Source organism: Cyclopterus lumpus, chromosome 4 (assembly GCF_009769545.1).
Source record: "Cyclopterus lumpus isolate fCycLum1 chromosome 4, fCycLum1.pri, whole genome shotgun sequence".
Taxonomy (NCBI): Eukaryota; Metazoa; Chordata; class Actinopteri; order Perciformes; family Cyclopteridae; genus Cyclopterus; species Cyclopterus lumpus.
The window spans coordinates 14,480,307-14,493,997 of NC_046969.1; the positions used below are offsets into that span (position 1 = coordinate 14,480,307).

The following is a 13,691-nucleotide window of genomic DNA, read 5'->3' on the forward strand; positions in this document are numbered from 1 at the left end:
CATGGAGACAGGACAAAAACCCAACTTGACATACAGGTGTGACACCTTCCCCTATATTTTCAACTTCTTAGAGACTTGGAAGAGCACCAGTGAGATTTAAAGGTATGAAATCCTTTGCTGCTTGATCTCCTAGTCTGATGAATCAAATGCACATATGTTGTCTGCACAGTAACAGTTGGAGAGGGGAATCTCTTCCTGACTCTCTGGACTATATCTACAAACAGGAAGAGCTGCTATTCACTGGGATATCAGTTCCTGCAGGACCGAACACAACTTTCGTGGAGTGTTTCCTGTTATTCTTTTTTTCTCTCTTTTTTCTGTTTCATTGGTTTCCTGCCTTAAATCACCGTCACCATGACTTCAGAGAAGGCTAAACTGCAGAGATGTTTGCAAAAGCTTCGCAAGTCTATCAACTGTCTATCAAATGGTGGAGAGGACAACAAAACATTCCCGTTTTCTCAGGACAAAACAGTTAACGCATGGACATCTCTGGGGAATCTGGACAGTCCTGACATCAAATCAGAGGAGAGACCCAAAGAACAACAGAGCATCAGTGTTAAAGTTGGAGGGAAATTGTTTCACATGCCCAAACAGTGTGCCGTTAACTATCCTAACACCTGCATCGGGTCATTCGCCCTCTGCAGGGACAGAGCAAAAAAAAAAAACGATTATTCTGTACATAAGAACGAGTTCTTCTTTGACTGTGACCCTGCCTTCTTCCACCACATCTGCCATTTCTAGCGGGGTGCTGTGGGTCATACGGGAAATGGGCCACATCAACTTCGAGGAAGAGATTGACTACTGGGGCCTGAGCTTGAAGGACACCCAGTGATGCTGCTGGATGATGTACGAGGAGAAGCTGGACGAGGTGAAAGGCTACCTGAAGGTGGAGCGCGAGCTGAAGGCAGAGATGGAGGTAAAGTATGACGATGAGTGCTTCAAGGACATGTTCTTTGGGAATATGTGCAAGACTCTATGGGACCTTGTGGAGAATCCGTACTCTTCAACTCTGGCAAAGGCTTTCAATGTGCTCTCCAACCTTTTTGTGCTTTTCTCCATTGTCGCAATGAGTCTTAACATCGTTGAGGAACTTAAAGGGTATACAATCAATGGTAAAACCTACATGGAATGGATGGACACCATTGTGTTCTTCACCTTTGAATATTTAACTCGCCTTGTCACCACTCCTGACATGACAATGTTTTTGAAGAATGGACTCAACTTTCTAGATGTGGTGGCAGTCGTACCTTATTTCATCCAGATCATCTTTGAAGTCTTGGCTGACACGGGGAACGCAAATTCACAGGAAGACCTCAGTGCCATAGGCCAGGTCAGCAAGCTCAGCCATGTCCTTAAAGTCGTCAAGCTGCTGCGGATCTTTCGGATCTTGAAGCTGGCTCGACACTCCACTGGAATGAGAGCGTTTGGGGTCAACCTGCGACAGTGTTACCAGTTGGCCTCTTGCATTTTTCTCTTCATTGCCATGGGAATCTTCACTTTTTCTGCTCTCCTTCATTCAGCCAAGAGGGAAACTGAAGGATCTCCTATCAGCAGTATCCCATTTGCTTGGTGGTAGGCTGCAGTGAGTATAGCTGGAAAACTTAAATCCACTGTAATATATATATATATATATATATATATATATATATATATATATATATATATATATATATATATATATATATATTTGTTTTCCATTCGGACATCACAGCAGTTTGCTTCATTGGTTACAAGCTCTTATATCTCATACCAGCTGCAGAAGTGATTTGGTTGAAAAGAAAACCTGTAGGCTCTTCCACAGAAAATAAATGTTTTAACTTTATAAAGATCAAATCCACTTGCTTTTATGAATCGTCAGGCACAAAACTCTCAGACAATGTATTATATATTTGGTTGAACTACAAATTCTCTTTTTACTTCCAAGAGCATCACAAGATAAACCATTAACTTTTTACAATACCATTTATGTTAATATTTAGTTGAGTGTGCTATGGACCTTGAACAATGACAAAAGCATGGTGTAATCCTCAGTTCTGTTCCTATACAATTGACAGTGTGAGTCGGAGGCATGTTTCATCAAAAGTTGCAAAATGCATGCAATTTCTTCTTGGATTTATTGTGACATGTTTTACTAATTAAAACCAACTTAAGACCCATGCAGGGACATTCTGAGCAGTTTTTCTTCCGTCACTTCCTCTTGTAAAAAGAACAGGCCTCAAGGCTGTGTTGCTGCTGCACTTCTTCTGTTTTGTTGGAGTGCCTCCATGGAGGAACACACAATATAAAGAACCTTAGGTAGTAGTGAAGTGTTTAGCACTGGGTGGCACCATGTGTCATGAGATAACACGTCTGTAAAGTTAGCAGTGGAATTTGCATTCCTAAGATGCACCAAAACGGTTTGTGGGCTGAGAATATTTAATACTGGAGGTTTTTATAAATACTGGTTTGCACTAGCATGTTTTGAAAATAATTGACTTAACATCATTGAATTGTTTGTTTTTTCCCCATTATGCTTTTTATAGAGGTCGTATTTTTGTCGATATTATCAGTTAATATTGTAATATTAGGGAAGTGGAAGTTGTGGTATATGCAATAAATGCAATAATTCAATTCAATTTAATTTATTTAGTATAGCCCAAAATCACAAATTTGCCTCAGAGGCTTTACAATCTGTACAAATACGACATCCTCTGTCCGGGACCTCGACCACGATCCATGTAAACCTGTGAGGAGAGAAAGCACAAAGACTCCGGAAAAAGAGCAGAGTTAGTAATGTGCATTGATGGGAAATGAATTCATACAGAAGGAGAAAGAGAAGAGGAGAGAGGAGCTCAGTGTATCCTATGTCCCCCAGCAGTCTAGGCCTGTAGCAGCGTCTAGGGGCTGGCTCAGGTTTGCCTGGAACTATAATGAGATCCTAATACCTTAACAATGCCCAAAGTCAAAGGAATGAAGACTGGAGCAGCAGCGCTCTGAGCTGAACCACAAGCACGTTATTTTGCTTTGTGTGTTGTTTGCTAAATTGCCATTGAAAAACGACACTAAATTATCAGTCACCTGCTCACAGAATGCACCTGTGAAAACACCTGTGAAAACACCTGTAACCACTTAGGTCCGTGATACATCAGAGCTTGAACCCTAAAGTGACCTCTCCAGGGTGAACCCTGCCTTCGCACAATGTCAGCTGGGATCGGCTCCAGCGTCCCGTGACCCTAAATAGGAGGACCGGTTTGGATAATGGAGTGGGATACAACAAAATATGTAAAGAATAAGCACTTATTTACTTATATAAGCTATATTTACAGCATGCTACAAATATACTTGGCACATCAGTGTGGAAAGATATTTGTTTTTTGTGTTTAAAGTTGTGATGCAAAAATACACATTTTTAGAAGAGTTTATATTGTTTTCAATCAAGAGATGTAAGATGTTGTTATTTGTTTGTTTCCATTTGGTCCCTTTTACTGTATTTGTGTGTATCATTTTTAAACACTTGGAACCAAATGCCTTGTATTTGGGATTTTTTCGATAATCACTGGCAGCAATTTGGTGACTCTTCTACTCTATGACATAAAGATGACTCATATCGGCTTAGTGAACAAAATGGGGTTTTGAGCAGAATTAAAGTGACTTTTTATCTCATAATTATGATTTTCTTTTTTTTCACAGCTAAATTTTCTTTTTTTCATCTTCTATTACTGGCGAAAATAGGCTTCCATACTCATGTGAAACTACTGTTTGAAAAAAAAAGCATAAGTAGGCTATATCACAGTAAATAGGGGCATACGCCCAACTAGAGAGATCGATCAGCAGAAACAGACCCCGCCCAACAGGCTGACAGCGCTGATAGCTGCTGCTCGTCAATTATTACTGAAGCCGCAGAGACCCGAAAGGAACTCATTTTAACGGTAAGCAGCGTCCACTTTGTTAATTATACAAACCAGGTCCACATGGCCATAAATGCTGTTTGTACACTACGCTATAGATAACTCGTAATAACGTTACCCACTTCCCCGGGGAATTAAAAGACTGGGGTGCGTTTTTATTGGAACGGGAAATATTACGACAACAGACAGAAAAAAAAGTATTTAGAATCCGTTTTGTTTTAATCAAAGCTTTTATTTTAGTTGTTTATTCACGGTTCTATATCTTACAGAGACAAGTCTATTAGACATCGTTATGAATAATCTGTTATTTAAAATAAATATAAAAGTCACATGATCCTTAAAACATGACGTAACTCTCTGCATTATACTGATACAAGTATGCCAGTCCAATGTGTTATGCTGTCCGGATGATTGTGCCCTTAAACCCGATGATGTATATTATTATATGTTATATGTGTGTGGTTAATTTTTTTTTAAAGTGGGATTTTTGGATACAATCCTAGTTAACTACTGAAGAAAAAGTACCAATACAAAGTATATATAAGTACCTTTTTATCATATATGTATTGGAGTATAAATTACATTATTTCTTTTGGAAATGTAAAGTAGCATGAAATAGAAATACAAACATTTTCTTCATTGTAATGAAAAAACGCAATTGAGGCACTCATGTGGTAGATGAAGGTAGTGAAGGTTGCAGAAATCTCCTTGTTTAGTAACGGGGCGAAGCGAGTGTAAAGTCTAGGTGTGTCACGTTAATGTTTGTTTCAGACCTTCCCTTTTTTCACGTTTCACTGAATGAGTATTTAGCTTGTTCTGTTCCTCAAATATCTGACATCATCAATATGTAACATATTCCACCCATTTTAGGAGACATGACAGCATGTGATTTGTTTCCACCATAAGTACTGTAATGGTACAGCATGTGAGAACTCTGTAGGCAGATGCCAAGCCACTTCCTGCCTGCTCTAAGGCTCAGTATGCTCGTTACTGTTGGTCTCGGCTTGTTATTCAAGCAGAGACATGAAATACGCAAAAGCTTTCATTTATGGGAATTCAACTTCTCTGTATATGGTGTCTTATCAGTCCACAATAACTTTTTGGGATTAATTGTTGATGCTACAAATTTGTGCTTTTCAATTGAGCTTTCAGGGGCATATTCATATTGTAGATGTAAAAAACAATAACAATTAAATATAACTCTAAAGTCTATATTTCTTGCCTCCGATTGAGTTAATTACTGAAACAGTCCAGGTGCTTCACGGTATTTTTTAATTCTCATGATTATGAAAGCGAAATCTAGCTGCTGGTTTCCTTTGCACTGATCAGATACTCTACACGTCTATGAAACTGGCTCCCCACATTTATTTCTGTTAAATTGATATAGTGTAACAGTGGCTGCAATGTGTGCAGGTGTGATATCAAGAACAGGCAATTATGAACTAATTTGTCTCATTGGTTGTCTTATGTCATACTGAGAAGTTTTGATACCAACAAATCCCTGTGATTTGTTTTGTCACTGCAGAGTTTCAAGGATGAGAAAAATCAGGGCAAGATTTTTCTTGCTGGCGGGAGCTCTTGGTCTGTTGGTCCTCCATCTCTGCAAAGATTTTATTGACCACAAAAACATCCACTTCAACATAAATGTGAGAGATGATGACTTTCAAATAAAACAACCCACCACAAAGAACACCTCTGTGTACTCCTGGCCAAGATGTCTAAGAAACATGTCTGCTGCCAACATCACAGGCTTCAGCTCTCTTTCTGGTGACGTACAAGACTTTCTCAACTATAGACACTGTCGCCATTTCCCCATGCTGCTGGACCTTCCTGACAAATGTGGAGGAGTTGATAAATCTGCAGAAATCTTCCTTCTGCTTGTCATTAAAAGTTCTCCTGTGAACTACGACCGCCGAGAGGTGCTGCGTAAAACCTGGGCTAAAGAGAGGTTGCACAATGGTGTGTGGATCCGAAGAATATTCATCTCCGGAACAATGGATACTGGATTTGAGAAAAAGAGACTAAACAAACTACTTGAGCTGGAGCAACGGGAGTACAATGATATCCTCCAATGGGACTTTAAAGAACAATTCTACAACCTCACCTTGAAGCAGATACTCTTCCTGGAATGGATGGAAAGAAACTGTCCTAACGCTCGCTTCCTGCTAAATGGTGATGATGACGTCTTTGCTAACACAAACAACATGGTTGAGTATCTCCAAGGCCTCAAGGACAATGACGGAGGAAAGCACCTCTTTACTGGCCATCTGATCCAGAATGTGGGGCCCATCAGATCATCATTGAGCAAGTATTTTATCCCAGTTCAGGTTCAAGAGTCAGACTCATATCCCCCTTACTGTGGTGGTGGGGGCTTCCTCCTGTCTGGCTACACCGCTTTGGTCATATTCAATATGTCCCAGTCCATTACTATTCTCCCCATCGATGATGTTTACATGGGGATGTGTCTGGCTAAAGCAGGACTAAGTCCATCTTCTCATATGGGAGTGAAGACGGCCGGACTGCACATTCCTTCCAGCACGCTAGATGAATACGATCCTTGCTATTATAAAGAAGTTTTACTGGTACACAGATTCCTTCCAGCTCAATTGTACCTTATGTGGCACAGAATACTTGATTCCAATCTGAAATGTGGCCTCTCAAAAAAATGGCTTTAGCAGCACCAAACTGTCACTCAAGGGTGGGGGCAGAGCATGTCGACACTTTGATTCCTGCACCAGCACTTATGTTGTGAGTACAGGTATGACCTTCTTCTTTCCACCATTCCATCAGGAGAAAAGGTTTGAACAATTGTTCCAACATGGTTCATCCAATTGAACTGTTTATATTCTCGATGGCATCACTGTGGGCGAGCAGTCAGTCCGACTCAAGTCAGCGCTGCTGTTGGTAGTGTCGTTTCTTTGTCTTGGTGAGCAGCTTTTATTGCAATCAAAAATGGGTTTTCAAAACTTGCTTCATATTAGGTTTTATTGTTGGCTACATCTGAACGGACAGAAGCACTGACAAATGATTACCAGTTGTTAAGTACGGCTACTGTCGTATAAAATAATTGCCTACATAACCATCCATCTCTCACTTTGCATGGGGTCATTTCCCATTCAATAAAAAATATTGATTAACGTAGCTTTAAACTGTTGGTGAAACTAAAGTATGCATACAAACACATCATGCTTAATAACCTCTGAACAAGACATTGGTTGATAGTGAGCTAGTCTTTAAATAAAAGATCTAAACCAAAGTAGCATAATTTGCAGGTCAAGCAAACTATCTTATCAATGTGACAGCCGCTCTGCTCGGTTCGCCTGCTGTTGCTCTGTTTTCTTTCTCCATGGTTACAGATTAATCAGACATTAACCAGTGGCCTGTGCACTTCTTTATACCCAGCTCTAGGTGTGAGCCATTCAGGATAATACGTTATACGGTGGTGTCCACAGTCTGACAAAATATCTTGAATAAATCCTCAAGACAAATTATGTAATGTTCACAAGTTTAAATTTGTATTTAATTTAAAGATATTTTTGTCAGAATGTGCCTGTATATTTGTGCTCATAAAAGAGACTAATGTATGTTTTTGTGCCTTACGCCAGTGCTTTTCAGCTAGAAACCATTGTTAGATTTGCAAAGATATGTTTAGGTACTTTTTATTTATAAAGCAACACTCTGTAATAACAATTACAAGGGGTCCCGAGTGAGAATTATGATGTTAAATTGCTGTATGCTTTTAAGACTCTTCTTTTTACCATTAGTCTTGTGAATATATAGAAATATCCACATTTATTTGTTTTTGATGCTAAGAATGGGTCATACTGCATATTATTACATTTAATATTATGATATTTTTTTCTATATCATTAATGGAAAATGTGTACTGCATATATTAAACATGTATATAATATGAACACAACTAATGTTGGCAGGCATAATGTGTTTTTTAACCTTTTCAAGAACACACTTGATTTGTACATATGCATATACATGTATAGGCGATAGACATGTGCACAGCTGTAAACATTCCAACACCATTAAGTGAGTTTTTGCAAGTGACCTAAAATTAAAGGAAAATGTATGTGCAGCACAGATTAAGGACATGAGACCTCTTTGCATAATACTGCTAGTCTGTATAAAACTCCCCTTTTAGAACAAGAAAAGAGACTTAGTGACTGACTACTTGCTACTAAGCAACTTGCCCCAAGAGTAAAAGCACTCATAACATTTGAGGAATAACCTATTAATGACAATCGCAGTAGGTCGTTATTAAATGTTTTATCTTTTTGAATTTGAGCATTATTGGTACAGAATGAATGCGTTAATATGCTCGTTTGAGATGAACAAGTCCAGAGAAGAATCGATCACTGCAGGTTACTGCACAATGCATGCCGGTTAGATTTGTGTCCGATTTGCTCTGACGTCACGCATATATGTGATCCACGATACTCTTTTCTCTGTGATTGTAATACTAATAGATTATTGACTATTATTCTCAGGTGTTATCTAAAAACATATTGTGTGGTTGATAATAATATAGCTTATTTATTCATGTGTTTCCAAGGATACAATGCGGATACACGCACATTTCCACATACTGTACATACATATGAATAAATCCAAACTAAGTCTGCAAACTACGAGTAGCCGACAGATCTAACGTGGTGTAACTGTTTCTGTGACTTCCGGTTCCTACTTTGAAGGCATCCGAAAACTGCCTGAGTCGACGGCAGTTGTTTGTCGTGCCTCCTGCTTCTACCGCATGCTCGTCCTCTGCAAGCAAGGTGCAGTGCATCTCCAACGAGCCTAATATGGCTCGGAGGACAAAAGGAAACATGGAAACAGGGAGTCCTCTTGTGGACACAAAGTGAAACTGCAGGACTAAATGTCAAAATTAATTTGAGAAACAAATAAACAGGAGTAAATTGAGGTCTATAGAGTTGTCAACTTTCTGCCTGCGGTCACCACTCGGATCTCGTCTGGTCTCTGAAGCTACAGAGTCGGACGGGTCAGTACTTGGATGCAGGCACAGACATTTTAGGGGGCAGGTGCTCAAAACCAAAAAAAGGGCACCCATCGCCAACATTATTTATGAAATTAAAAATTATAATAATCAATAAAAAACACAGTAGGATATTTTCAACTTATATATTTATTTTTGTTAACAAACTAACTCAAATTGAATAAATAAATGAATAACAGGCAAATACAGACAAAACAAGGCCATATTGTATAACCAAATGTAATCAAAAAATATTATAACTTAAAACTTATCAAAACTCTGCTCTGGATAAATTAAAGGATCTTCACAGAGCATCCTCCTTGGTGCCAGTCTCTCTCTTCATTGTGGTTAGGGCCCTAAAACTTTCTGAAGATTATACAATTGAGCTTTATTCATTAATTATGCCCAAAGTTCACTCTGAATTTGGTAAGCACTGTTTTAAGTTCGCTGTACCTGCTGTTTGGAATGCACTGCAAAAAACTCTAAAGTTAAAGGAGCTCATCAACCTTGAAACTTTAAAGACTTGCTTGTGTGAGAGAAATTGGAGCGGCTTCATACCGCACTTGTTCTTGTTTTGGTGTGAATCCGGAGCTTTAGTCCTGTTGCCTTATCTTTTTTAATGTATTTTATCTGTGTTATGTGATTTCTGTTGTGTCTTGTGACTGTTGCAATTTTTCTATGCTGCTGTCTTGGCTTTCCTTGAAAAAGAGGTCATTGTATCTCAACGGGACCGACCTGGTTAAATAAAGGCTAATAAAAATGTTTTAAAAACTATTGTATGTTATAGTGACCTCAATATCATCCAAAACAACTAAAACCAATGTGTGTAAAATGTTGATATTTCTAATATGTTTTACATAGTGAAAAAAAGCCTGGAGTCAAATTGACCCCAAAGAACATGCATACAAGATGTGTACAGGACATTGAAAACATATCATCATGTGCATTTTATGTTTACCCAGTTGTCCCCAATAAATTAGGAAAAGTCATGAAATATGAAGCAAAAAAGTTGGCGCTAATGTTGTGGTTAATTTATCACCAAACAACGTCATTCCCTGTTTGTCTGATGCTGCGGGTCAGAGAAGAAGTAGGCTGCACCTATCTGGCGGCGCTCAGCACTGCGTGAGCACTAAGTGGAGGAGGAGGAGGGAGGGGCGGGGCTTGTGAGCGCCGCGGAGCATGTCGGGGCGAAACTCACACAAGAACTTAAATAAATGCCCGTCAGATATCAAAACACATTTGGGGGCAATTGATGACAGAGAGAGTCATTGTTATTCTTAAATACGGATGAATGAAGAAAAAATTGGGCTCCGGCAGAAGGGGCACTTTTCTCATCCAGGGCAAAAGGGCAGGTGCTTGAGCACCACTAGGGGTCTATCTGTGCAGGTGCCTGCTTGGATGGGACACCGCCTGGGAATACCAGGTGTTGTCAGCTGTTTTTCACTCCTCAACAAAAACACAGGTTTATTTTCTCACTTTCAAGGGTATGGCAAGGTGAAAATGTATATGATGATAGTATGGCGACAATGTTTACACTCTGGTTATAGTAACATATCGCTCATATATATTGCAGGAGGAAAGCTGACGCAGTGTTTATTTGTAACCCCATGATCAGCGCACGTTGCAAATTGCAGATCACAAAGGAGACTACTCTCATCACACTCGCGATCTCTTCAGATCTTGAAAGCTAAGCAAAGTTGTGCCTGGTCAGTTCTTAGATGGGAGACCGCCTGGAAATACCAGGTGCTATTTGGTGACAGGTTGTCGATACAAATCCCCAAAACATGATGCAAAACATTACAGGAAAACCGCTTCTCATGGACGGACTCAACATTAAGTGCGGAAGAGTTGAAATACAGTGTAATGCCCGCAAGAAGGAAATTAACGTGAGGAATAGGGAGTCTCGGAGCAGCAGCTGACTGAAGAGAGGGTGATGAGGTGGAGGGGTCCCGGGCCCCATAACTGAGCAGGAGAAACATATGCCACTCATACAAATAACCAGTGACGGCTGGCCAATAGAGGGGCCTGGCCTGAGCCACAAAAAAGTCTAGTATAAAACAATTATAAGAACAATATTTATTATAGTAATAAATTATACACATTTTTAATTTTTGTGTTTTGGAGATATGGAATATACCCAGTACTATTTGTAAAATAGGATATCTGCGCAAAATATATGCTTTTCCTGCACGACCTGTCTGCATGTATCAGCTGCGCTGGGGACGAATCGAAAAGAAGAGACGGGTCTAAGCAGTTTAGCCAATTACGGATTAAAGATATAAATAAGTGATACACAATTGAGCCAATCTGCATCCTAAAATAGGTTCAGCTTTGGGCCAAAGTCATCTGGCCCAAAATTCTCTTCAGGCGTTTGTTTTACGGCCAGCACGAGCACTACTCTTCCAAGAAGACCCGACCCGGTAAAATCAACAGGGACAGATCCATCATGGACAGTTACGGGAGTAAGGGACATGAAGTACTTGTCGGAAAAATTAAGAAAACATGAGAGCACCAGGACACACATGGAAAACTCCTCAAGCAGCCATATTGGGCAAAGTGAACGTCGCTACCAGCTGGACAATGGACACTGGATTGTGGTGAAGAAACACAATGAGGAAGTGGATAAAAACAGGTGTCACCTGAGACACTTTAACCCTAAAAAGGTTCATAGGGGCATCTTAATATATAAACATGTAATATTATATTTTATATATATATATATATATATATATATATATATATATATATGTGATTTATATTATACCATATTTATATTTAATACTGACATAATAAGAACATCTTATTCATACAATTCAGTATATTAATATATATATATATCATATAATAATATTCAGTATAATATGATATATAAATACCATCTAATGTAAATGTACAATATACATATCATAAATATATTATAATAAATATAAATATCGTATAAGTCATGCATGTTTTAAAAACACAAATATTGACAATTTGTATAATTTATAAATATAATTAATATTATTATTATACTTTTTGTATACTTTTTTTGTGTGGCTCATGGTGGGTGGGGCCAGGCCCAGTGGCCCTCTATTGGCCAGCCGCCACGGGTCTTTAGACTTTTGCACTGTGCTCATTGTTATGCAGCAAATCACAGAGACATCCCTTGTGTGCTTACGTTTCTTGGCTATAAAACGATTAACGTAGCGGGTAAGTGCCATGGTGGAGTTCAGGGAAGACAGCTGTTGATCAGAGCTGGGGAGAAATTATTGGTGTAGTCTGTAAACTTGTTTTTGTTGCTTTCCAACCACGGGACTGTCTGACAAGTAAAAACATCTCGCTTTTAAAAGAGATCAGTAATTCCACCTTTAGTTCTGTTGACATACTCATAGGCGGTCTTAACATAGAGGCATAGGTAGGCGGCTGCTTGGGGCCCCCTACCAGTGGTCGTAGTAGGGGGGCCCGCAACCAACCTCAAAAAGAAAAAAAGAAAAGAAAAAGCCCCATATAATCATGAACGCTTCAAAAGCATGGTCAATTGTATTCATATTCTAAAGAAATACGTTGAAACGTTGAAATAGTAGTTAAAATGTCCAGTTCATGGTTATCTGTCGTGTCCCTACACCCCCTACTTTCACCATGAAATGGACTAGTCCGTAACGGTGCGCGGCGCGAAAGATAAACACAGTGACAGGAGGACTGGAAATTACACAGAGGCGATTCAGAAGACAAGAATAAAAGCAAAAATGAAACGAAGTTATCCAAGCGGCTCAATTAAAAGAAAAAAAAGAAAATACGCCGATAAATATTTAGAAACGCTGCCAAAGATGACACACTTTTTACGGCTACTCGGGATACAGGCAGAAACGCCCACCGCGTTGAACACGCCGCTACAGCAGCAGCTAGCTGTGAAGTGGCGCTAGGTGAGGATAACGACGTTACCCAAGACGATGAAGAGGACCGCCCGCCGTCACCCACAGTGTTATTGGAGACGTTGACAGGGCTAATAGCCCTAGCCCAGGGCTAATAGCAGAACTAGAGTAAGATTGGTATGAACATGATGAGAAAGACAAAACAAATGCATGAGGAGGAAGAGAGGGAGGACGAGAGTAAGGGACAGAGACAAAAGTAGATGGAACACTCAGCACTCTAACAGTCATAAAGAAGAACAGGAGAAAAGCAGAAAAAGGAGGAGAGGAAGAGAAAGAAAGACAAGGGAGAGAAAGAGTAAAAACAGGCATACGGAGGAAGAGAAACACGAGGGAGAGAAAGGAAGGGACAGACACAAAAGAGAGTAATCATTTAACAATACAAAAAATCATATTTCTTAATCCCAATGATGGACTGCTGTTTTTTGTTATCCTCTCACTCTCACTTGTTAGTTGGTGACTGTTTTTTATTATTACTATCATTATTATTTTACAGGTACAGCTCCTACATCTGTGCATCATGTTGGTGTGAAGACCTGTGAGAAAATGTCAACAAGTAGGACTTTGTGTCAGAAGCATGTGATGTGGAGAACTCTCTCTCTCTCTCTCTCTCTCTCTCTCTCTCTCTCTCTCACTCACTCACTCACTCTCTCTCACACACACACACAATAAACAGTGCTGGTTTTCCTGGCATTTTGGCAAAAACAGGTGTTATCTGAAACTTTATTCTCTGTTCGGTTCCATCGTGACTATTAGTTTAGTAAGTGTATGCAGGGTTTAAAGGGGAAGGTTTTTTTTCGTTCTCTTTTATAGATCGGATGGGGGGGCCCCATACATACCTTCGCCTTGGGCCCCCAATTTGCTAAATAAACTGGACATACTGGACAT

At 39.5% G+C, this 13,691-nt stretch overlaps 1 protein-coding gene and 1 pseudogene across 1 annotated transcript; both read left to right on the forward strand.

Moving 5' to 3' along the window:
• The first annotated feature begins 345 nt into the window (after positions 1-345).
• Positions 346-1,765, forward strand: LOC117729386 (annotated as a pseudogene).
• A 2,011-nt stretch (positions 1,766-3,776) lies between these two features.
• Positions 3,777-7,988, forward strand: LOC117729613 (N-acetyllactosaminide beta-1,3-N-acetylglucosaminyltransferase 3-like). The gene is made up of 2 exons (XM_034530872.1): positions 3,777-3,908; positions 5,413-7,988. The coding sequence occupies exon 2, from the start codon at positions 5,423-5,425 to the stop codon at positions 6,560-6,562; it is 1,140 nt and encodes a 379-aa protein (XP_034386763.1). The 5' UTR covers positions 3,777-3,908; positions 5,413-5,422; the 3' UTR covers positions 6,563-7,988.
• The last annotated feature ends 5,703 nt before the right edge of the window (positions 7,989-13,691 follow it).